Source organism: Amblyraja radiata, chromosome 16, assembly GCF_010909765.2.
Source record: "Amblyraja radiata isolate CabotCenter1 chromosome 16, sAmbRad1.1.pri, whole genome shotgun sequence".
In the NCBI taxonomy this organism is placed as follows: Eukaryota; Metazoa; Chordata; class Chondrichthyes; order Rajiformes; family Rajidae; genus Amblyraja; species Amblyraja radiata.
In genome coordinates, this window is record NC_045971.1 from 2,693,240 (window position 1) to 2,718,513 (window position 25,274).

The following is a 25,274-nucleotide window of genomic DNA, read 5'->3' on the forward strand; positions in this document are numbered from 1 at the left end:
CATCGATAGTTGGCGCTTGGATCCGCACACATCCCTGCAGATGGACAACGGTCATCCCAACGCTGACCTCCCACTCCATCCTCCATCAATCAATCCAATCAGTCAATCAATCAACCTTTATTGTCATCTTGCAAAGCAACAGCAGGCAGTGAAGAAAGCGAATGGTATGTTAGCTTTCATAGCAAAAGGATTTGAGTATCGGAGCAGGGAGGTTCTACTGCAGTTGTACAGGGTCTTGGTGAGACCACACCTGGAGTATTGCGTACAGTTTTGGTCTCCAAATCTGAGGAAGGACATTCTTGCCATAGAGGGAGTACAGAGAAGGTTCACCAGACTGATTCCTGGGATGTCAGGACTGTCTTATGAAGAAAGACTGGATAGACTTGGTTTATACTCTCTAGAATTTAGGAGATTGAGAGGGGATCTTATAGAAACTTACAAAATTCTTAAGGGGTTGGACAGGCTAGATGCAGGAAGATTGCTCCCGATGTTGGGGAAGTCCAGGACAAGGGGTCACAGCTTAAGGATAAGGGGGGAATCCTTTAAAACCGAGATGAGAAGAACTTTTTTCACACAGAGAGTGGTGAATCTCTGGAACTCTCTGCCACAGAGGGTAGTCGAGGCCAGTTCATTGGCTATATTTAAGAGGGAGTTAGATGTGGCCCTTGTGGCTAAGGGGATCAGAGGGTATGGAGAGAAGGCAGGTACGGGATACTGAGTTGGATGATCAGCCATGATCATATTGAATGGCGGTGCAGGCTCGAAGGGCCGAATGGCCTACTCCTGCACCTAATTTCTATGTTTCTATGTTTCTAACAGTTGTACAGTGCAAAATGAGAAGACGTTACCCAGGGAATACCGGAGCATCGCACATGAAACTTAAAACATTTCACACATAATAACAGTAAACACAATCCAGTCCCTGATGAAACAGTATCAATAGTTAAAAGCAGGTCAAACAGCAACATTAAAATACAGTAAAAACAGTCATTAAAATGTCCAGGGCAGCTGATTTGAGTGGCCAGTGCCAGGGTTATTAAATTGTCAGTGCAAAGCCGCAGAATCAGGTGACTGTGAGTACAGAGTGACTGTTTAGCAGCCTCACAGCCTGTGGCAGGAAGCTGTTTAGCAGTCGGGCTTTGATGCTACGGTATCTCTTCCCTGATGGCAGGAGATCCAGGTGTGTGTGTGGAGGGGGTGCAGTTTGTCCTTAGCTATTCTCAGAGCTTTTTTCAGACAGCGGCTCCACGCCAGGGAATGCGTCTGCATGCACGTGCCGTGCACCCACCCAATTCATCCAACACACACGCAGCCATTCACATCGCAAACTGCGTACAATGCTTCACACGAGTGCCTGTGAATTAAACCCAACACTGAAGACGGGCACAAAATGCTGGAGTAACTCAGCGGGACAGGCAGCATCTCTGGAGAGAAGGGATGGGTGACGCTTCGGGTCGAGACCCTTCCCCAGACACTTAGTTTAATTTTACCGTGTAGGATGGAACTGCAGATGCCGCTTTACACCGAAGATAGACACGGAATCTTGAACCTGTCGACGCAATCTGAGAGAATCACGAGAGGAATAGAACGGGTATACTCAGAGGGACCCCGTGGGTTTTCTCCGGGTGCTCCGGTTTCTCCCACACTCCAAAGACGTGCAGGTTTGTCGGTTAATTGGCTTCGGTAAAAATGATAAATTGTCCCCTAGTGTGTGTAGGATAGCACGAGTGTAGAAACATAGAAACATAGAAATTAGGTGCAGGAGTAGGCCACTCGGCTTTTCGAGCCTGCACCGCCATTCAATATGATCATGGCTGATCATCCAACTCAGTATCCTGTACCTGCCTTCTCTCCATACCCCCTGATCCCTTTAGCCACAAGGGCCACATCCAACTCCATCTTAAATATAGCCAATGAACTGGCCTCAACTACTTTCTGTGGCGGAGAATTCCACAGATTCACCACTCTCTGTGTGAAAACAAAATTCTCATCTCTGTCCTAAAAGACTTCCCCCTTATCCTTAAACTGTGACTCCTTGTTCTGGGCTTCCCCAACATCGGGAACAATCTTCTTGCATCTAGCCTGTCCAAGATCCCCCCTCAATCTTCTAAATTCCAGTGAGTACAAGCCGAGTCTATGCAGTCTTTCTTCATATGAAAGTCCTGCCATCCCAGGAATCAGTCTGGTGAACCTTCTCTGTACTCCCTCTATGGCAAGAATGTCTTTCCTCAGATTAGGAGACCAAAACTGTAGAGTGATCAGTGGTCAGCACACACTTGATGGGCCGAAGGGTCTATTTCCACACTGTATCTCTAAAGTCTAAAGACATTGCTGGAATTGATGTCTTTCGATAAAAGATCAAACCAAGGCACCAGCTGCTCTGGCCCACGTTTCAAGATCTCATGGCAGCATTTTAATAAAGGCCTGGAAGATATCCGCACCAACTTGGCCAATATTTATCCTTTAAAGCACTTAAAACGAAAAATAACCTGCCCATTCTGGGAGCTGGCTCCACACGATCTAGTTACAGTCCTTCGTACTTTATAACAGCGGCCAACTTCCAAACCAGTTTCAGTTAACAAGTAAAATGAAGCCAAGTAAAATGTTACACAAATCCTAACCTCAGCTGAACTTCCATGGAGACAGAGCATGGAAACAGGCCCTTCAACCCAATTCAGTTTATTCTTAGGTTTAGGGATATAGCGCGGAAACAGGCTCTTCGGCCCACCAGGTCCGTGCTGGCCAGCGATCCCCGCACATCAACACTATCCTACACCCACTGGGGGGGGGGGAGATCTAATGGGAACACGAGACGTTTTTACGCAAAGGTGGCAGGTATCTAGAACCCGGAGGAGGTAGTTGAGGTAACGTTTAAGAGACATTTGGACAGGTACATGGATAGGATAGGCTTATAGGGATATGGAGTGAGTGTGGGCTGGTGGGACTAGTGCATGGTGGCAGTGTGGGCAGTCACGGTGGCACAGTGGTAGAGTTGCTGCCTTGTGGGCCTGTCCCACTGTACGAGTTCACCCAAGAGCTCACCCGAGATTTTTTTTTGATTTTTGATTTTTTTTAAATCGGACTCGTGGAAGCACGTAGAATGTACGTCGGAGCTCGGGACGTCTCTTAGCGGCTCGTAACGCTGACAGCAGGTACTCGGGAAACGCAGCGAGCTCGGGAAGACTCGTGAAGATTTTTCAACATGTTGAAAAATGTCCACGAGAGCCCCGAGTACCTGCGAGTGGCCATTACCGTAAATCTCCGTGTTCAAATCAGAAGAAACTCGGGAGAGCTCTTGAATTAACTCGCACAGTGGGACAGGCACAGCTCCGGAGACCCGGGTTCAAATCCCGACTACGGATGCTTTGTCTGTACGTTCTCCCCGTGACCTGCGTGGGATTGTTCTCTGAGATCTTCGGTTTCCTCCCACACTCCAAAGACGTCCAGGTTTGTCGGTTAATTGGATCGGCGTAAATGTAAAAAATTGTCCCCAGTGTGTGTGTGTGTGGGGTAGTGTTAGTGTGCGGGGATCGCTGGTCAGCACTGACCCGGTGGGCCGAAGGGCCTGTTTCAGCGCTGTATCTCTAAACTAAACACAAAAATCAGCGACTCGTCCACAACTAAATAATGAGTACAGTCAGGAAGAAGAACAAGGAAGCACTAATCTTATAAACGTCCATATCAGAGGCAAGGCTATAATTATCCTTTGTACAAGATCTACACGATCATCTGATTTCACCTCCTCCTCCTCTATGTATTGTTCGCCTTTCTGGAGGAAATAAGGTGCTTAAAACAAAGAGGTTTTGCTCAGTGTTTTTGCGGCTTGGCTTCAACAAGAACGGCATAGCTGCCTCCCAGCGCCAAACACCCAGGTTCGATCCCGACCCCGAGTGCTCTCGGTGTGGAGTTTGCACGCTCTCCCTGTGACCCCGTGTCCGTCCGTCCGTCCGTCCCTCCCACCACATCCCAAAGTCGTGTGGGATTTAACACTTAGCGCTAAAAGAATCAAGGGATATGGGGGGGAAAAAGCAGGAACGGGGTACTGATTTTCGATGATCAGCCATGATCATATTAGAAACATAGAAAATAGGTGCAGGAGTAGGCCATTCGGCCCTTCGAGCCTGCACCACCATTCAATATGATCATGGCTGATCATCCAACTCAGTATCCTGTACCTGCCTTCTCTCCATACCCCCTGATCCCTTTAGCCACAAGGGGCCACATCTAACTCCCTCTGAAATATAGCCAATAAACTGTTGCCTCAACTACCTTCTGTGGCTGAGAATTCCACAGATTCACCACTCTCTGTGTGAAAAATGTTTTTCCTCATCTCGGTCCTAAAAGATTTCCCCCTTATCCTTAAACTGTGACCCCTTATTCTGGTCATCCCCCAACATCGGGAACAATCTTCCTGCATCTAGCCTGTCCAACCCCTTAAGAATTTTGTGCGTTTCTATAAGATCCCCCCTCAATCTTCTAAATTCTAGCGAGTACAAGCCGAGTCTATCCAGTCTTTCCTCATATGAAAGTCCTGACATCCCAGGAATCAGTCTGGTGAACCTTCTCTGTATTGAATGACTCTTGGTGCTGGCTCGAAGGGCCGAATGGGGTACTCCCGCAACTATATTTCTATGAGTGCAGGTTAATTGGCCCCGGTAAATCTGTCTGTATGGTATCCATATCCCTCCATTCCCAGCATGTCCATGTGCCTATCGATTAGCCCCGTAAACACTGCTATTGTATCTGCTTCTACCACCATCCCAGGCAGCGAGTTCCAGCTACTCACCACCATCTGGGTATTAAAAAAAACTTGCCTTGCACATCTCCTTTTAAACTTTTCCTGCTCTCATCTTAAAGATGCTTCCTGAGACAATTCCCTGGGAAAAATAGGTTCTGACTGACTGGACCCAATCTCTGCCCCCCCCCCCCCCCCATAATTTTAGACACTTCCAGCACTCACTGCACAAGCTCTGGCATTACAGTGAAAACAATCCGTCCGAAGAAGGGTCTCGACCCGAAACGTCACCCACTCCTTCTCTGCAGAGATGTTGCCCGTCCCGCTGAGTTAGACAATAGACAACAGGTGCAGGAGTAGGCCATTCGACCTTTCTAGCCAGCACCGCCATTCACTGTGATCATGGCTGATCATCCACAATCAGTACCCCATTTCTGCCTTCTCCCCATATCCCTATCTTTAAAAACTCTATCTAATTCTCTCTTGAAAGCATTCCAGAGAATTGGCCTCCACCGCCTTCTGAGGCAGAGAATTCCACAACTCTCTGGGTGAAAACGTTTTTCCTCATCTCCGTTCTAAACTTGTTGCCTTCCACCACAGTGAAGAATGCCCTGGTGGATGTTTGTGTTAAAATTTATTGTGTATTGTGCGTTCTTTTTGTGTGTTTCGCTGCTGGCAAATTCATTTCACTGAACCTTCGGGTGCATGTGACAAATAAAATTGACTCTGACTTTAAATGGCCGACCCCTTACTCCAGCATGTTGCGTCTATCTAACTTTGTCCAACCTGTCCTTATAGCTACTGCCCCCTGATCCACATTAACAGCCACACTGGTATCAAATGCTGGTCGCAAGTCGAGGGTCAGACAGATACATGTTGGGCTTCTTCCTCTAGTTGGACATCGACAACATCAGGTCTTGTCATTCAATCACTGCCCCCTGACAAAATTGTCTTCTGCTCGGGGTCACCCTTTTTTAAGGAATGATGCCGTTAAGCTGGAAAGAGCGCTGAGAAGATTTCCCAGGATGTTGACAGAGCTCGAGGGCCTGAGCTGTAGGGAGAGATTTGTACAGGCTGGTGCAATGGAGGATGAAGGGTGATATTTTAGAGGGGTATAAAATCCATGAGAGGAATAGATTGGGGAAATGAAGGGTCTTTTACCCAGAGCAGAGCAATCATGAAACAGAGGAGTGGGGTTTACGGTGACAATAGACAACAGGTGCAGGAGTAGGCCATTCGGCCCTTCGAGCCAACACGGCCATTCAATGTGGTCATGGCTGATCATCCCCAATCAGTACCCCGGTTAGAGAAGAAAGAATTTCTCAGAACCCCAGAGGCAACTTTTTTTTTTTACACAAAGGATGGTGGGTGCATGGAACAAGCTGCCAGAGGAGCTGTCAAAGTGTAGCTGCCAGCCACCCTTCTTTAGTCAGAGGGTGGTGCATCTGTGGGATGCATTACCAAAGACGGCCATAGAAACATAGAAAATAGGTGCAGGAGTAGGCCATTCGGCCCTTCAAGCCTGCACCGCCATTCAATATGATCATGGCTGATCATCCAACTCAGTATCCTGTACCTGCCTTCTCTCCATACCCCCTGATACCTTTAGCCACAAGGACCACATCTAACTCCCTCTTAAATATAGCCAATGATGGCACAATGGGCTAAGTGTTCGGCTGGCAACCGGAAGGTAGCTGGTTCGAATCCCGCTTGGAGTGCATACTGTCGTTGTGTCCTTGGGCAAGACACTTCACCCACCTTTGCCTGTGTGTGTCCTTGGGCAAGACACTTCACCCACCTTTGCCTGTGTGTGTGGATGTAATTATGTGAAGCACTTTGGGGTCAATGCAAGTTGACTCAAAATGTGCTATATAAATAAAGAAATTTAGTTTAATTTAATTAACTGGCCTCAACTACCTTCTGTGGCAGAGAGTTCCAGAGATTTACCACTCTCTGTGTGAAAATGTTTTTCTCATCTCGGTCCTAAAAGATTTCCCCCTTATCCTTAAACTGTGACCCCTTGTTCTGGACTTCCCCAACATCGGGAACAATGTTGGCCACGGAGGCCAAGTCAACGGATATTTTTTAAGGCGGAGATTGACAGATTCTTGATTAGTGCAGGCGTCGGGGTTATGAGGCGAAGGCTGGAGAATGGGGTTAGGAGGGAGAGATAGATCAGCCATGCTTGAATGGTGGAGTAGACTCGATGGGCCGAATGGCATAATTCCACTCAGAGGCCATGGCCTCCGGTCCTAGGCTCTCCCACACATGGAAACATCCTCTCCACATCCACTCTATCCAGGCCCATAATGGAGATCCATGAGCCCTGTCAACCCAAAACGACACCCACTCACTCCTTCTCTCCAGAGATGCTGCCTGTCCTCACCGAGTTACTCCAGCTTTGTGTCTAACTCCTTGCTATTTTTTTTAATCACGTTTTTGTAAATTCCTGATGTAGCTGCTTTCAGCAGGAAGTGTATTCAGGATCACAGCAACTCCCTGCTTGGAAAATATGCAGAGATTATTAGGTGATAAAAAGGTCAGGTGGAATTAAAACAAAAACATTTCCTTTATAACATCAACGAATAAACGGTACGAGAGAAGAAAATTACTAAGGGAAAATAATATCCCTCAGTAATCCCTCAGAAAATTTGGCCCTTCGAGCATGCACCGCCATTCAATATGATCATGGCTGATCATCCAACTCAGTATCCCGTACCTGCCTTCTCTCCATACCCCCTGATCCCTTTAGCCACAAGGGCCACATCTAACTTCCTCTTAAATATAGCCAATGAACTGTGGCCTCAACTACCTTCTGTGGCAGAGAATTCCAGAGATTCACCACTCTCTGTGTGAAAAATGTTTTCTCATCTCAGTCCTAAAAGATTTCCCCTTTATCCTTAAACTGTGACCCCTTGTCCTGGACTTCCCCCAACATCGGGAACAATCTTCCTGCATCTAGCCTGTAAACCTTGTAAACCTTTTTGAGCACATTCTTTGACCTTTCACTCCATCTGCCCGGCGGCCCATTCCCACGTCAGGCTTCAAGTCCAATGGCATAATCACAGACATAAAATGTAAGCAGCACCCTGGGGTGTGAGACTGCAACCTTCACGTGGCCCACCCTGCTTCGAGTAATGCAATCGACCCAACGTCCACAAGCAAGATCAAATAGAACAAGTGTTTAAGAAGGAACTGCAGATGCTGGAAAATCGAAGGTAGACAAAAGTGCTGGAGAAACTCAGCGGGTGCAGCAGCATCTTTGGAGCGAAGGAAATAGGCGACGTTGCCTATTTCCTCCGCTCCATGCAAAGAGTTGAACAATCTCCACTATAGGAAATAGGCAACGTTTCGGGACGAAACCCTTCCGGGTTTCGTCCCGAAACGTTGCCTATTTCCTTCGCTCCATAGATGCTGCTGCACCCGCTGAGTTTCCCCAGCACTTTTGTCTACCACCAAATAGAACAAGTTGACCTACAACTTTAGGCTGTGCACAAGAAGAAGATGAAGCAGCATTCTCTGCCTTATCTCTACCGTTAAAATGTCCACAGCCTTCCGCGGCAATGAATTCCACAGATTCACCACCCTTTTGTACACCGCACCTCCCGACTTCAACGGTAAAATAACTGTTCAGGGTCGGCACGTGGGTTCAGGTGAGTGCGACACGCTCGCTCGCTCGTAAGCAGAGGTGCCAACAGGCCAGGCAGAGGGCACAGGTACTTACGCATTGCAGTAAGGCTTCTTATCGTATCCTTTGTAATTCTTCATGTTTAAAGTCATTTTGCAGGTTTCACATTGGAAGCATGCTTTATGCCAGAACTAGAAGAGGAGCAGAAAATAAAAATGTTGTTAACGATCGTCGTGGGATACCCCCTTCCCCCACCAAAAAACAAATATACTCAACCATTCCCCAATTTAGTTACAGCTAATTCAACTGCAGGTAGACACAAGAGACGAGGAAACACCTTTTCTCACAGAGAGTGGCGAGTCTGTGGAATTCTCTGCCTCACAGAGGGTGGTGGAGGCCGGTTCTCTGGATGCTTTCAAGAGAGAGCTAGGTAGGGCTCTTAAAAATAGCGGATTCAGGGGATATGGGGAGAAGGCAGGAACTGGGTACTGATTTGGGATGATCGGCCATGATCACAGTGAATGGCGGTGCTGGTTCGAAGGGCCGAATGGCCTACTCCTGCACCTATTGTCTATTGATCACACGCAGGAGAGAGGAGGATAGTTTAACTTGGCCTCATGTTCAGCACAGACATTGTGGGCCGAAGGGCCTGCTCCCATGCTGTACTGTTCCAAGTTCTGTGACGAGGCTCTCTGAGTCTAGTCTACCGAGGTACAGTGAAAAGCTTTTGTTGCGTGCCAACCAGTCAGCGGAAAGACAATACATGATTACAACCGAGCCATTGACAGTGTACAGATAGACGATAAGGGAATAATTCTTTATATAGATCTGCCAGTCCCGGGGTCAATCGAATGCAAAGCCCTGAACATAATGTAACAAGACACTGATCTGCATGCAAACTGTATGGGAGTTACAGCCACAAAACAGGTAGTGAATCATAGACACGCACGTTATATTTATATACTCATGTCTTTGCCTGTGGTTTGACAAGATGCAGATAATTCAGCTAGATAGAAAGCACATCACTGGAGGGAATGGACAGGTGACGTTTAGAGTCACGAACCTTCTTCTGACTGATCGGAGTGTGGAGAGGAGGGGGAGGGGGGAGAAAGATGGAAAAGAGAGGCCTGGGAGGAATAAAGACGCCCCCCCCCCCCCCTCCCCCCCAAAGAGGTGGCACAGTGGTAGAGTTGCTGCCTCAACTACCTTCTGTGGCAGAGAATTCCAGAATGCCAAAGACCCGGGTTCAATCCCGACTACAGGTACTTGTCTGTACGGAGTTTGTACGTTCTCCCCGTGACCTGGGTGGGTTTTCCCCGGGGTGTCCCAATTTAGTCCTACACTGCAAACTATCAACAAGAACATCCACAAGTGAGTGGTAAATTGTAACGGCTGCCCTGGTCATCCTTCACTGTCTACAACAGCGCCTTGCCGGTTGAGATTTGCCCGGTGTACTTGTACGACAATGATGTTAATGTCTCGACACAAATCAAATGGATATGGGACCAGAGGATGCAGGTCAGGACTTGCAGGCTTCAGTCGTAGCGAGAGGGTGGATGGTTTACAATGTTTATCTCTTGAGCACAGAAGATCGAGCGGAGGACAGCTTTGTACGTTTAGTTTAGAGATACACCGCGGAAACAGTCCCTTCGGCCCATCGGGTCCGCGCCGGCCAGCGATCCCCGGCCACTAGCACGATCCGACACACACTGGGGACAATTTTTACATTTGCCAAGCCAATTAACCTGCATACAAGGATTGAACCCGGGTCTTTGGCACTGTGAGGCAGCAACTCTACTACTGTGCCACCTCTTGGGGGGGGGGGGGGGCTTTATTCCTCCCAGGCCTCTCTTTTCCATCTTTCTCCCCCCAGGAAGCACAACCCGGACTCTAACCTGCTGCTGACCTTCTACCGCTCGTCCATCGAGAGCCTGCTGACATACTGCATTGCAGCATGGTACGGCAGCTGCACCATGGCAGACAGGGAGAGGCTTCAGAGGGTAACTAGGACAGCACAGAAGATGCATTGGTTGCCCTCTCCCCTCCCTGATGGATATTTACACCTCCCGCTGCCTTAGCAGGGCAAAGAATATCATCAAGGACAGCTCCCATCCTGCGTTTGGACTGTTCGACCTGCTGCCCTCTGGAAGGCGCTATAGGTGCATCAAAACTAGGACAAATAGACTCAGGAACAGTTGTTTTCCGAAAGTCATAACTACTCTTAACTCACACATGCACTGACTTCACAGCCCAACACCCGGACTTCCATCTACTCCATCCACGTACTGAAATTTGGAACTGTAATATGTATTGTAATTGTAATTTTTAATATTTTTTAAATAATTTTTAATATTTTAATATAACTTTAAAAATCTGCCTAAGAATACTACCTATTCATCCTTCACCATTTTGCCTTTATAGATATGTATATAGCGCCGCAGAATTGTGCACCTATTCCCCCCCCCCCCCCTTGTTTTGTTTTCTGTTTCTTGTTTTTTGTACTAAATTATACGTCTGCACTGAGTACGAGCTGCTTTTAATCTCATTGTACATGTATAGTGACAATAAATGGCATATCTATATCTATCTATCTAGTCGGGATCGAACCCGGGTCTCCGGCGCTGCATTTATTGTAAGGCAGCAACTCTACCGCTGCGCCACCATGACCGCCCCTTATTGAGGTGTACAAGACCGAGGGGGGCATACATAACGTGAACGCTCACTGTTCTTTCCGGGGTAGAGGGTTCCAAAATGAGAGGCCACAGGCTTACGATGAGAGGGGGGAGGCAAATTAAAAGCAAGCTCAAAGTCAATTTATTTCCTTGTCCATATCTGGAACGAGCTGCCAGAGGAAGCTGTAGAAGTGGATACAACTATGACTTAAGGGTGGCACAGAGGTAGAGTAGCCGCCTTGCATAGAAACATAGAAAATAGGTGCAGGAGTAGGCCATTCGGCCCTTCAAGCCTGCACCGCCATTCAATATGATCATGCCTGATCATCCAACTCAGTATCCTGTACCTGCCTTCTCTCCATACCCCCTGATCCCTTTAGCCACAAGGGCCACATCTAACTCCCTCTTAAATATAGCCAATGAACTGGCCTCAACTACCTTCTGTGGCAGAGAATTCCACAGATTCACCATTCTCTGTGTGAAAAAGGTTTTCCTCATCTAAAAGATTTCTCCCTTATCCTTAAACTGTGACCCCTTGTCCTGGACTTCCCCAACATCGGGAACAATCTTCCTGCATCTAGCCTGTCCAACCCCTTAAGAATTTTGTACGTTTCTATAAGATCCCCCCTCAATCTTCTAAATTCTAGCGAGTACAAGCCGAGTCTATCCAGTCTTTCTTCATATGAAAGTCCTGACATCCCAGGAATCAGTCTGGTGAACCTTCTCTGTACTCCCTCTAGTTCTCCCAGAGGCACTGTTTCGATCCTATTCAGGCTATGGGTATTGTCTGTATGAAGTTTGTACGTTCTCCCAGTGACCAGTGTGGGTTTTCTCCGGGAGCTCCAGTTTCCTTCCACATTTCAAAGACGTGTGGGTTTGTAGGTTAATTGGCTTCCGTAAAAAATTGTAAATTGGCCCTAGTGTGTAGGACAGTGCTGGTGTGTGTGGATTGTTGGGTCGGTGTGGTATCTGTGGGCCAGAGAGTCTGTTTACATGCCGTATCTCCAAATCAAACTGAAGCAAAACTAAACACTTGGACAGACATGTGGTTAGGATGGGTTTGGAAGGATATGGGCCAAATGCAGGCAAATGGAACTAGCCCAATATTAGTCAGCATCCACAGGTTGTGCCAAAGGGCCTGTTTCTAACCTCTATAGCTCTAAGATTCTATGACCAAGCATAGGTTTATATGACAAGGAACAGTGTTGTGTAGGAAGGAACTGCAGATGCTGGTTTAAACCAAAGATAGACTCAAAAAGTTGGAGCAACTCTGCGGGCCAAACGGCATCTCTGGAGAAATAGAATAGGCGACTTTTCGGGTCAAGATCCTTCTTCAGACGGAGAGTCGGGGGAAAGGGAAACGAGAGATATAGACGGATATAGAACAAATTAATGAAAGATATGCAACAAAAAAAAAGTGACGATGATATAGGTAACAGGCCATAGAGGGAGTACAGAGAAGGTTCACCAGACTGATTCCTGGGATGTCAGGACTTTCATATGAAGAAAGACTGGATAGACTCGGTTTGTACTCGCTAGAATTTAGAAGATTGAGGGGGGATCTTATAGAAACTTACAAAATTCTTAAGGGGTTGGACAGGCTAGATGCAGGAAGATTGTTCCCGATGTTGGGGAAGTCCAGGACAAGGGGTCACAGTTTAAGGATAAAGGGGAAATCTTTTAGGACCGAGATGAGGAAAACATTTTTCACACAGAGAGTGGTGAATCTGTGGAATTCTCTGCCACAGAAGGTAGTTGAGGCCACAGTTCGTTGGCTGTATTTAAGAGGGAGTTAGATGTGGCCCTTGTGGCTAAAGGGATGAGGGGGTATGGAGAGAAGGCAGGGATGGGATACTGAGTTGGATGATCAGCCATGATCATATTGAATGGCGGTGCAGGCTCGAAGGGCCGAATGGCCTACTCCTGCACCTATTTTCTATGTTTCTATGTTTCTAGGCCATTGATAGCTGTGAGCTAGGTGAAAATGAGTTACAGTCAATGAGACTCAACAGGACGGTGTTGCAGCTGGGGGAGGGATGGAGGGACAGGGTTACAAGGGTTACTTGACGTTAGAGATATCAGTATTCATACCGCTGGGATGTAAGCTGCCCAAGCGAAATACGAGGTGCTGTTCCTCCAATTTGCGCTGGGCCTCACTCTGACAACGGAGGCAGCCCAGGACAGAAAGATCAGTGTGGGAAGAAGAATTAAAGTGTTTGGCAACCGAGAGATCAGGTAGATCGAGGCGGACTGGAGGAGAGTGGCCATAGACGTATAAAAGCCTGAATATTCCCATAGACACCGTGGGGGCCTTTCTTGCTCATCTGGGCCAGTGTGTGTTGCCGCTGAACCCAAGGGACTGGAAATTTCAGCTTCAGTCAAAGTAATATCATGAATCATTTATTAAGGTAGGTCCCCGCTCTGGAGGCCTATGTATTTCTGTGCAGGTTAGAAATGAATAAAACATTATCATTATGCTAACTTTCTGTCCGTGTGCTGCTGAATCTAAATGCCATTACATCTCCCTGTGTGCAAAGACGCGGTGACCTTTGATAAGGATGTGAAACGCTGTACTGTACAAACCTTCCATCGCTTTATAACGTTGCATGTGTGTACAAGCAGAGAACTCAGTCCTGTGTTAGCTCGACTCTGTCTTTGTGAATTGTTGTGGGACATTTTAAACTGTGCTTAATAAATGATCTACAGATGCAAGTTGGTGTGTGGCATGTGGACTTTAGGGTTAGACAAAGAGTGATGGAGGGGGACTTTAATGTGAAGCACAAACACTGGCATGGGTCCAGTTTCATTTAGCGTAGGAAGGAACTGCAGATGCTGGTTTAAACCGAAGACACACAAAAAAAGCTGGAATAACTCAGCGGGACAGGCAGCATCTCTGGAGAGAAGGAATAAGTGACATTCCAGGTCGAGACCTTTCTCCAGACTAGGGTCTGAAGACAAGGCTAGTTTAGAGATACAGCGTGGAAACAGGCCCTTCATCCCACCAAGCCCACGCCGACTGCACATTAAGACCTACACCAAACCCAAACCAATTAGGAGCAGACGAGGGCATTCGATCCAATTTGTGATCCCAGCTACAAAGACAGATGTATACAGCAATTTGTTCTTCCCCCGCACAATTAAAGCATGGAATAATCTCCACCCAACTATAGTTACCCAACCAGATGCAACTACATTTAAAGTAGCTCTTTCTTCCCAATAACACTTTCTGGCTTAAACCCTCCCTTCACCACCTCCAGTTTAAATTCCATTTGGAATATTTTGGAGGACCAAGAAACCAAGAACCAAGAACAAGAAGAACACTACCCTACACACACTAGGGACAATCTTTACATTCATATCAAGCCAATTAACCTACAAACCTGTACATCTTTGGAGCGTGGAAGGAAACCAGAGATCTCAGGGAAAACCCACGCAGGTCACAGGAAGAACGTACAAATTCCGTACAAACAGCACCCGTAGTCGGGATCGAACCCTGGTCTCTGGCGCTGTAAGTACTGTAAGGCAGCAAATCTACCCCTTCGCCACTGTGCCACCCTTAATGATTAGGAAACAATCAAGGAAATGTCCTTGTGAATCATTGTGGGACATTCTAACCGTGTGAATAAATGTCCAATAAATGCAGGTTAGTGTGTGCATGTGCCCTTTAAGTTTCGATTAAATGTGATGGAGGACTTTAATGTGGAGAATAAACAGTGGCTGCGGTCCAAATGTATCAAAGAGCATGTTTCTGTGCTGTAATTCTATCTAAGTGCAGCTGTGAACTGTAGCTGAGAGATAATGGCTGTTCCAAGGAGCAGTGTTGAAGGTAATGTTACTATGCTGATGGGGATAAGAGATTTCTTGAGCAAGCTGATCACTGCTAAATTCTTCTTGCGGTGGAGAAATTCCCCTCCCCCTTTGTCCCTTTCCACCCACATCCCTCCTTCTGGCTTTCCATTTCACTCTGCTCCTCACCCGACACCATTTTGTCTCCTTCTTACCTCCAGCCTTGGTCACTCACTCCACCCACCTGTGAATCAACCCCCCCCCCCCCCCCCCCCACCACTCTGTAGAGAGAGCACCTGTAGCCAGGATCGAACCTGGTCTTTGGCACTATAAGGCAACAAGTCTACCACTGCGCCACCCTTTCAATTTGTGTTCTGTATTTATCTATTTAAATTTAACTTTGGGATAAAGAAGTGGAAAAGATTATAAACTAAAAAGTTTAAGGCTTTTGGAAAGAAAAGGTGGGCTTCGTTCAATTCCTTCTCTCCAGAGATGCTGCCCGACCAGAGACCCTTCTCCAGACTAGGGTCTGAAGACAAGGCTAGCATTCTGCATTTATCTTCCAGCTTCCTTGATTCCCTCCCCCGAAGGAGCAGCAGCTTTATCTATATGGCAGAGATAGATAGATTCTTGATTAGTACGGGTGTCAGGGGTTATGAGGAGAAGGCAGGAGAATGGGGTTAGGAGGGAGAGATAGATCAGCCATGATTGAATGGCAGAGTAGACTTGATGGGCTGAATGGCCTAATTCTGCTCCAATCACTTATGATAAAACCATGACTACACTGCAAAGGAACTCATAAGTTCATAAGTGATTGGAGCAGAATGAGGTCTATAGATATGGTAGACATTCGCAAGCTTTTTTCCCCAGGATGAATCGGTTGAAGATTACTCCTATCAGTATGACCTTATGAGCAGCTCACAGTTTAAGAATAAGGGGAAGGCCATTTAGGACTGAGATGAGGAAAAACATTTTCAGCCAGAGCATTGTGAATCTGAGGAATTCTCTGCCGCAGAAGGCAGTGGAGGCCAATTCCTGGGATGTTTTCAAGAGAGTCAGATATAGCTGTTAGGGCTAAAAGAATCAAGGGATATGGGGGGGAAAAAAAGCAGGAACGGGGTACTGATTCTGGATGATCAGTGCTGGCTCGAAGGGCCGAATGGCCTGCTCCTGCCCCTATTTCCAATGTTTCTAAACACATTGCGCGCTGAATAAAGTGAACAAGTGCTAACATTAAAGAGAGAGCATTCGAGTTGGCCGCAGCAACAAGCCGCAGCAACAAGCATCCAAAGCCACGGACTGGGCCAAGAGTACACCTCCCCCTGTTCACAGTGTCACTCACTGAACATCTAGCCTCTCTCTGCCAAGAACAAGTTGACACCAAAATGACTCCTTTCCAGTCGAACACTGGCAATTAAAGCAACACCCACCTCCGCACAGAGCGTGTAAAGTAATGGCCGCGCTCCAGAGGGATAAGGGGGAGGGGAGGGGGAGAAAGGAACAGGGTGCACAAGATGCAACGAGGTGCGAGATCACATGCAGCACAGCTTTTCCTTCATCTTTCATGTAGTAAACCGAGCGGTAGAGAAGGCATTACAGTATACTACAAGAGGGGTAGTGTACCCTTATACGAAGGGTAGTACACGTCTGCACGGAGTTTGTACGCTCTCCCCGTGACCGCGTGGGTTTCCTCAGAGATCTTCGGTTTCCTCCCACACTCAACGCTACAGACGTGCAGGTTTGTAGGTTGTCCAAAAAGGAACTGCAGATGCTGGAATATCGAAGGTACACAAAATTGCTGGAGAAAAGAAGGGTTTCGGCCCGAAACGTTGCCTATTACCTCCGCTCCATGTAGAGTTGAACAATCTCCACTATAGGAAATAGGCAACGTTTCAGGCCGAAACCCTTCCGGGTTTCGTCCCGAAACGTCGCCTATTTCCTTCGCTCCATAGATGCTGCTGCACCCGCTGAGTTTCTCCAGCACTTTTGTCTACCTCAGGTTTGTAGGTTCGTTGGTTTGGTAAATGTAAAAAAAAATTTGCCCCTAGTGGGTGTAGCATGGTGTTAATATGCGCGGGGATCGCTGGTCGGCGCGGACCCGGTTGCCCTTCTGCCAACCGGCTGTATCTCTAAAACTAAGAGGGCCTCGACCCCAAATGCCACCTATCCCTTTTCTGAGATGCTGCCTGACCCGCTGAGTTACCCCAGCTGTTTGCGTTTATTTTCGGTTTAAACCAGCATCTGCAGTTCCTTCCTTCATCATCTCGAGCACCTAGTACGAGTGAGGGAGTCTAGGTGCAACTTTAGTTAGGCCACCGTGTGGAGCATTTGTATACAGCTCTGGTCAACTCAAAACAGCAAGGATGTGAAGGCTTTGGAGAGGGGGGGGTGGGGGGGGCAGAGGAGGTTTAGCTCGGGGGAGGGGGCGAATGTGAAGGAGGCTGGAAGATGGATGCAAAATGCTGGAGTGACTCAGTGGGTCGGGCAACATCTCTGGAGAGAAGGGAGAGGACAAAGACGGTCTTTTCTTTCAACTTTTTAGTTGAAAAACATGTTTTCAAGAGAGAGTTGGACATAGCTTTTGGGGCCTCACGGAATCAATGGATATCGGGAGTAAGCCAGGAAGGGGGTACTGATTTTGTACGATCATATTGAATGGCGCTGCTGGCTCAAACAGCCGAATAGCCTACTCCTGCACCTATTTTCTATGTTTCTATGTTTAGCAGGATTATCGGATATTCCCTACAAGGAAACGTTGGGCAAACTTGATTTGTTTTCTCTGGAACACCAGAGGCTGAGGAGGGAAGGGATAGAATTAAGAGAGGCATTGATAGCGCAGCCAGTCAGAGCGTTGCTCTCCTCACCAGGCTGGAAGCATCACATACTAAAGGCCATTAAGGTTGCCAACTGACCCATTCCCAAATAAGGAACAAATTCCCGACGACAATTCGTTGACCGACTGGGCCGTGCCTGGGTGAATGGTGAGTTGGGCCCGGGTATATGCACATAATTTCAAAACTAAATCGAGACCCAAAACATCACCCATTCCGTCTCTCCAGAGATGCTGCCTGTCCTGTTGAGTTTCGGGTCGAGACCCTTCTTCAGACTCCAGCATTTTGTGTCTACCTGTCACTTGCCAGATTTTCTCCCACCCCCAACTCTCTTCCAATTTCCCCCCTCCCCGCACTACACTCAGTCTGAAGAACGTCACCTATTCCTTCCCCACCCACCCCCCCCCACCCAAGAGATGCTGCCTGATCCACTGAGTTACTCCAGCTTTCTGTATCCTTAAGAGATGATGCCTGACCCACTGAGTTACTCCAGCTTTTTGTGTCCCTCTTAAGAGATGCTGCTTGACCCGTTGAGATACTCCTGCAATTTGTGTCCTTTTAAAAAAAAACTGAGAACTGAAAAGGAAACCACAATGGCTCAATTTATAACCGTTTTGCATTTTCTAGAAACACCACATTGTTTGTTTCTTAACTAATGCAGTGAAAGGCCAATGTTGAAATATAGACTCCTCCCTTCCATGTCCTCAAGGGTTTAATCCTTTAAAAGTCCACCTGGGTGCGCAGGAGGGGACTGCAGATGCTGGTTTACATCGAACATAGACACAAAATGCTGGAGCAACTCAGAGAGTCAGGCACCACCTCTGGAGTAGGTGACGTTTCGGGATGAGGCTCTTCTTCAGAAGGTTTGATCTGGAGGCTGGTCTCGACCCAACCATTGCGCGGGCGGCCATTGGTCAGGGTGGACTCAGTGGGCCGAAGAGTCAGTTTCCACGCGGTGACTCTAAACTAAACCGAACTTCTCCATCTATTTTCGCTACGAGATGCAGTTTGTTGTTATGGGTTCACACCAAGCTGCCTCCTTTTAGGAAGTTGTGCTTGGCTTTTCTTTGCCTGGGAACATGATGTTTTAGTGAAATATTGTTTTTCGCTTCATGGCTTCCTTTCAGTGTCTTTACCCTTTTCTCAGTAGCGCTGACTCACTGATCCAAGACCGTTGCTCTTGGCAACGTAACTCTTTGCTCCCAGTTGGATCCAGAAGAAGGAGACAATGAATATGTGGAATTCCCCGCCACAGAAGGCAGTGGAGGCCAATTCAAGAGAGATATTGCTCTTAGGGCTAACGGAATCAAGGGGAATGGGGGAAAAGGCAGGAATGGGATACTGATTTTAGATGATCAGCCATGATCACCTGGTTCAAAGGACTGAATGGCCTACTCCTGCACTTATTTCTCAGGACTCAGGAGGACGAGGGCTGATCTTATAGAGGCGTATAAAATCATGAGAGGAATAGATCGGGTAGATGCACAGAGTCTCTCGCCCAGAGGACATAGGTTCAAGGTGAAGGGGGAAAGATTTCATAGGAATCTAACTTTTTCCACACAAAGGGTGGTGGGTGTGTGGAACGAGCTGCCGAAGGAGGAGGAGGTCGAGGCTGGGACTATCGCAAAGTTTTTGAAGCAATTAGACGTACATGGATAGGACAGGTTTAGTCTCAGGCAAGTGAGGCTAGTGCAGATGGGACATGTTGGTCAGTATGGGCTAGTTGGGCCGAAGGGCCTGTTTCCACACTGCCGGACTATGATGCTATAACTTAGCAGGCTGTGAGAGGGAATGGGAAGGTGATCTTTTGAGCCTTGACCCTTCCTCAGACCCGAAGCATCGCCCATCCTTTACCTCAGCTTAGGTTTAAGTCCCGGCCCATCCCCTCCACAGATGCTGCCTGACCCATTGATTTATCCAACGCTTTGCATTTTCCCCGAAACAGGATGGTTTGTTATGAGAAGAGCAACATTGTAGTTGCCTTTATCCCCTTTTCTCTGGAACGGATACACAATGCTGAGAACCATATTCTGCACTATCTTTCCCTTCGCTCCACCTAGTGTACTCGAGCTTAACTTGATTGTATCTATGTAGAGCATTATCTGATCTGCTTGGATCGCACGCACAACAAGGACTTTCACTGTATCTCGGTATGTGCGATAATAACAAAACCCAAACCTTCTTTCCCCATCTTAATTGTTGCAATTGTCACTAACATGCCACATCCAGCAGCCAACTCAGATTGTGGCATCAGCCATGGATGGTTTCCTGTGGAAGGGCTTTAGATACAGTGCCGTGAGGGCAAGCGGGAGAAAATGCTTCTCTCAGCCATTCTTGGAACTAACATTATAACTATCGACACAAGAAATGGACACGGCAGTAAAGTCTGATAATGGCCGAGTCTTGTGCAGGAAAGGCATATGTCCTTGCTGTGGTAACGCTACATTTCCTTTTAAGATCAGTACTGGTTACTTGCAAAAGAAACCTCAATCCTTCAGAGCTAGTTCAGCAATTCATAAATACAGCAACTAATTCCTTTCAACCCGTGACTTCTTCCGTCGTGTGTCTTTTAGACCTGCAGCTCCGTTGAGGCAAGCCAGGCCAACGTGTCATCGTCCAGGTCCATCAGACCTCGTTCACCATTCGGTGGACAACCGGTGTTTGGGGCAACTGGTGACTATGTGCTCCACTGTCTGTGTTGGGTCCCCACACTCGCAGGAGGCGGGCGCTGTCCACGAGGCCCCACCTCTTCATCGCTGCTCCATAGCGTCCAACGCCTGTCCTCAAGCGGTTGAGGGTTGTCCACTGCTTTCGGGGCAGGTCCTGGCCAGGGACGTCCATGGGGTCATCGATGTAATGGTGTAGCCTAGATGGTTCCTCTGACGGTCTCTCCATCTCGTCTTGATCCAGGCGGCCTTGGGCGCCCCGGGATCACGTGGGGCTCCAGTTTCCTCCCGCATTGCAGATCCAGTTTCCTCCCGCATTGCAAAGACAGTGCAGGTTTGTAGGTTCATTGGCTTTTTTGTGTGTGTGTTAGTGTGTGTGTGTGTGTGTGTTAGTGTGTGTGTGTGTGTGTGTGCGTGTGTGCGTGTGTGCGTGTGTGCGTGTGTGTGTGCGTGTGTTTTTGTGTGTGCGTGTGCGTGTGCATGTGTGTGCGTGGATGCCAGATTAGAGTAATCTCCGGTGGACACAAAATGCTGGAGTAACTCAGCTGGTGAGGCAGCATCTATGGAGAGAAGGAATGGGAGACGTTTCGGGTCGAGACCCTTCTTCAGACTGATGCCAGGGGAGAAGGCGGGACAAGGAAATAATGGCAGAGACAGTAAGACTAGTGGGAGAACTGGTAAGGGGGAGGGGGATGGAGAGAGAAAGCAAGGATAGCTTCAGGTAGCCCTTACTTTCTCTCTCCATCCCTCCCCCGCCCTAGTTCCTCCACCAGTTTCACTGTCCACCTGATTAGTTTGACTGATATTTGACTGATTGTCACCTTTCCCTCAGATAACAATATACCATTCTAGATTTCCTTGATCATCCTCTGCTTTGATCTGTCGTTTTCACACTTTATCCCACAATATCTCCAATCTCACCTCCCTCGACTCTCTCTTAAGAAGTATCTTGACTCAAAACGTCACCCATTCCTTCTCTCCAGTGATGCTGCCTGCCATGCTGAGCTTGTGTCTATCTTCAGTGTGAACCAGCATCTGCAGTACCTCCCTACACAGTTGAGTCTAGTTTATTGTCACGTGTACCGAGGTACAGTGAATAGCTTTTGATGCGTGCTAACCAGTCAGCGGAAGGACAACACACGATTACAATCGAGCCGTCCACAGTGTACAGATAGATACATGACATGGGAATTACATGAATAATGTTTAATGCAAGATAAAGCCCAATAAAGTCTAATCAGTCTGAGGTTCTTCAATGAGGTAGATAGTAGCTTAGGGCAGCCCTCTAGTTGTTGGTAGGATGGTTCAGCTGCCGGAAAATATTAAATGTTGCTGGAATGCACCCAAACTTTCAATACAAATAAAATTCCTTCTGAAAGAAGAAAATAACTTCAAAGTGTAGGCTCAATGATAGGAAGGGGGGGGGGGGGGGGGGGGGGGAAGCCAAGCCAAGAACAGGCGGACAGTACATCACTGCTCAAACATGCTTTGTGGCTGCCCAGTTCTCGTCAGCCAGTGCACTTGCATGCTTGAACGAGAATATTCCAGCTCCGATCCACGAATTTACTAGGCATGATTGACCATTATGGGAGCATAGTCTATTTACTTTGTCACAGAAGGCTGTGGAGGCAGTCAGTGGATATTTTTAAGGTAGAGATAGTTAGATGCTTGAGTAGTAGGGATGTCAAGAGTCAAGTCAAGTCAAGAGAGTTTATTGTCATGTGTCCCATATAGGACAATTAAATTCTTGCTTGCTGCAGTACAACAGAGTATTGTAAGCATAAATACAGAACATTTCAGTGTGTCTATATAGCATAGACTATATACACACATACACACACATAGTATATAGATGAGAGTAGAGAGAGAGAGAGAGAGGGAGAGAGAGAGAGGACAGAGATAAGAGAGAGAGAGACAGAAGACAGAGAGACAGAGAGACAGAGAGACATAGAGAGAGACAGAGAGAGAGACAGATAGAGACAGAGAGAGATACAGAGAGAGACATACATATAGATACATATATAGATATAGAGATAGATAGAGAATATAGAGAGACATATATAGAGATATATATAGACAACAGACATATAGAGAGAGACAGACAGATAGAGACATAACAGATGATAGATAGATACACAGACACAGATATATACATACAGAGACAGATATAGACAGACATACATACATATACATACATACATATACATACATATACATACATATACATACATACATATACACACATACATATATATACACATACATATATATACACATACATATATATATACATACATATATATACACAAACATATATGTACACACATATATACATATATACATACATATATATACATATATATATACATATATATATATACATATATATATACATACATATATATATACATATATATATACATATATATATACATATATACATATACATATATACATATACATATATATATACATATATACATATATATATACATATATACATATATATATATACATATATACATATATATATACATATATACATATATATATACATATATATATATATATATACACATATATAGGCTGTATGTGTGTATATGTGTATGTTTATGTATATGTATGTATACGTACGTATAATATATATATATATATATATATATATATTATACGTACATATACATAAACACACATACACATAAATAAACAGATAAAGTGCAATAGGTTGTTATAGTTCAAAGTTTGTTTGATGTCGTGTTTAATAGCCTGATGGCTGTGGGGAAGAAGCTGTTCCTGAACCTGGATGTACCAAATTTCAGGCTCCTGTACCTTCTACCTGAAGGCAGCAGGGAGATGAGTGTGTGGCCAGGATGGTGTGGGTCTTTGATGATACTGGCAGCCTTTTTGAGGCAGCGACTGCGATAAATCCCCTTGATGGAAGGAAGGTCAGAGCCGATGATGGACTGGGCAGTGTTTACTATTTTTTGTAGTCTTTTCCGCTCCTGGGCGCTCAAGTTGCCGAACCAAGCCACGATGCAACCGGTCAGCATGCTCTCTACTGTGCACCTGTAGAAGTTCGAGAGAGTCCTCCTTGACAAACCGACTCTCCGTAATCTTCTCAGGAAGTAGAGGCGCTGATGTGCTTTTATAATTGCATCAGTGTGCTGGGACCAGGAAAGATCTTCAGAGATGTGCACGCCCAGGAATTTGAAGCTCTTGATCCTTTCCACCAACGTCTCATTGATATAAACAGGACTGTGGGTCCCCATCCTACTCCTTCCAAAGTCCACAATCAGTTCCTTAGTTTTGCTGGTGTTGAGAGCCAGGTTATTGTGCTGGCACCATTTGGTCAGTTGGTCGATCTCACTTCTATACTCCGACTTGTCACCATCAGTGATACGTCCCACAACAGTGGTGTCGTCAGCGAACTTGATGGAGTTCGCACTATGTCTGGCTACGCAGTCATGAGTATAGAGTGAGTATGGCAGGGGGCTGAGCACGCAGCCTTGAGGTGCTCCCGTGCTGATTGTTATCGAGGATGACACATTTCTACCAATACGGACAGACTGTGGGCTGTGGATGAGGAAGTCGAGGATCCAATTGCAGAGGGATACACAGAAACCCAGTTCTGCGAGTTTGGTAACCAGCTTGGAGGGGATGATGGTGTTAAATGCCAAGCTGCCAACGGCCTGACATATGAGTTTTTGTTGTCCAAGTGGTCCAGAGCAGAGTGGAGAGCCAGTGAGATCACATCCACCATTGAACTGTTGTAGCGGTAAGCGAACTACAGTGGGCCGAGGTTTTTGTCGAGGTAGGAGTTGATATGCGCCATAATCAACCTCTCAAAGCACTTCAGCACCACAGACGTTAGTGCCACTGGTCGATAGTCGTTGAGGCGAGGCACGTCACCTTGCTCTTCTTGGGCACCGGTATTATTGATGCCCTTTTAAAGCAGGTGGGAACCTCAGAAGTGAGAGGTTGAAAATGTCTGGGTTATGGGGAGAAGGCAGGAGAATGGGGTTCGGAGGGAGAGGCAGATCAGTCATGGTTGAATGGCGGAGTAGACTTGATGGGCCGAATGGCCTAATTCTGCTCCTATCGCTTATCATCTTATGACCTCAAGCTGGAAGAATTCAAACCTTTTGCTCCCATTAGGTTTGGCCCAAGGAACCTATTAGGGGTCAAATATAAGCTAAAGTCCTTACCATCCAAATCAATCACAAGCTTTTTACTTTAAGAATGTATTGTGCTGTTTAGCATATACCCTCCCAGTGAAAGGAAGGACAGCACAGTGGCGCAGTGGTAAAGTTGCGACTTACAGCGCAAGGTTCAATTCTGACCATGGGTGCTGCCTGCGCGGAGTTTGCACGTTCTCCCTGTGACCATGTGGGTTCTCTTGAGGAGCTCCGGTTTCCTCCCACACTACAAACAGTGCGGGTTCATTGGCTTCTGTAAGTTGTCCCTAGTGTGTATAGAATAGAACCAGTGTATGGCTAGTATGGCTAGGTGGCGCAGTGGTAGAGTTGCTGCCTTACAGCAAAATGCAGCGCCAGAGACCCGGGTCCGATCCCGACCACGGGTGCTGTCTGTACGGAGTTTGCACGTTCACCCTGTGACCACGTGGGTTTCCACCGAGATCTTCGCTTTCCTCCCACACTCCAAAGACGTAGAGTTTTGTATGTTCATTGGCTTGATAAAATGTAAAAATTGTCCAGCACTGAGCGATGCTCTACCCGGGGCTTTTCAGCTTACTACATCCAGATGCAGGCTGATCGCTTTTCGGCGTGGACCCGGTGGGCCGAAGGACCTGTTTCCGCGCGGTAAAACAAACCAGGTGTCTGGGATCTCGCGACGAGATCGCCAGCGGTGGAGCTCCATCCAGCGCGGCCCTGTTGGCTTCGGAAGCCGCAGTCTCCAGTACGGAAGCGGCCGCTCCAGGTGTCCATATGCCGCTGA

The 25,274-nt window shown here is 46.9% G+C and overlaps 1 protein-coding gene across 1 annotated transcript in view; it reads right to left on the reverse strand.

Moving 5' to 3' along the window:
• lasp1 (LIM and SH3 protein 1) overlaps positions 1-25,274 on the reverse strand; it is a 121,401-nt gene that overhangs the window by 74,030 nt on the left and 22,097 nt on the right. The window contains exon 2 of the mRNA XM_033034879.1: positions 8,460-8,554. Coding sequence (XP_032890770.1) covers positions 8,460-8,554 — 95 coding nt within the window. The remainder of the gene's footprint in view (positions 1-8,459; positions 8,555-25,274) is intronic.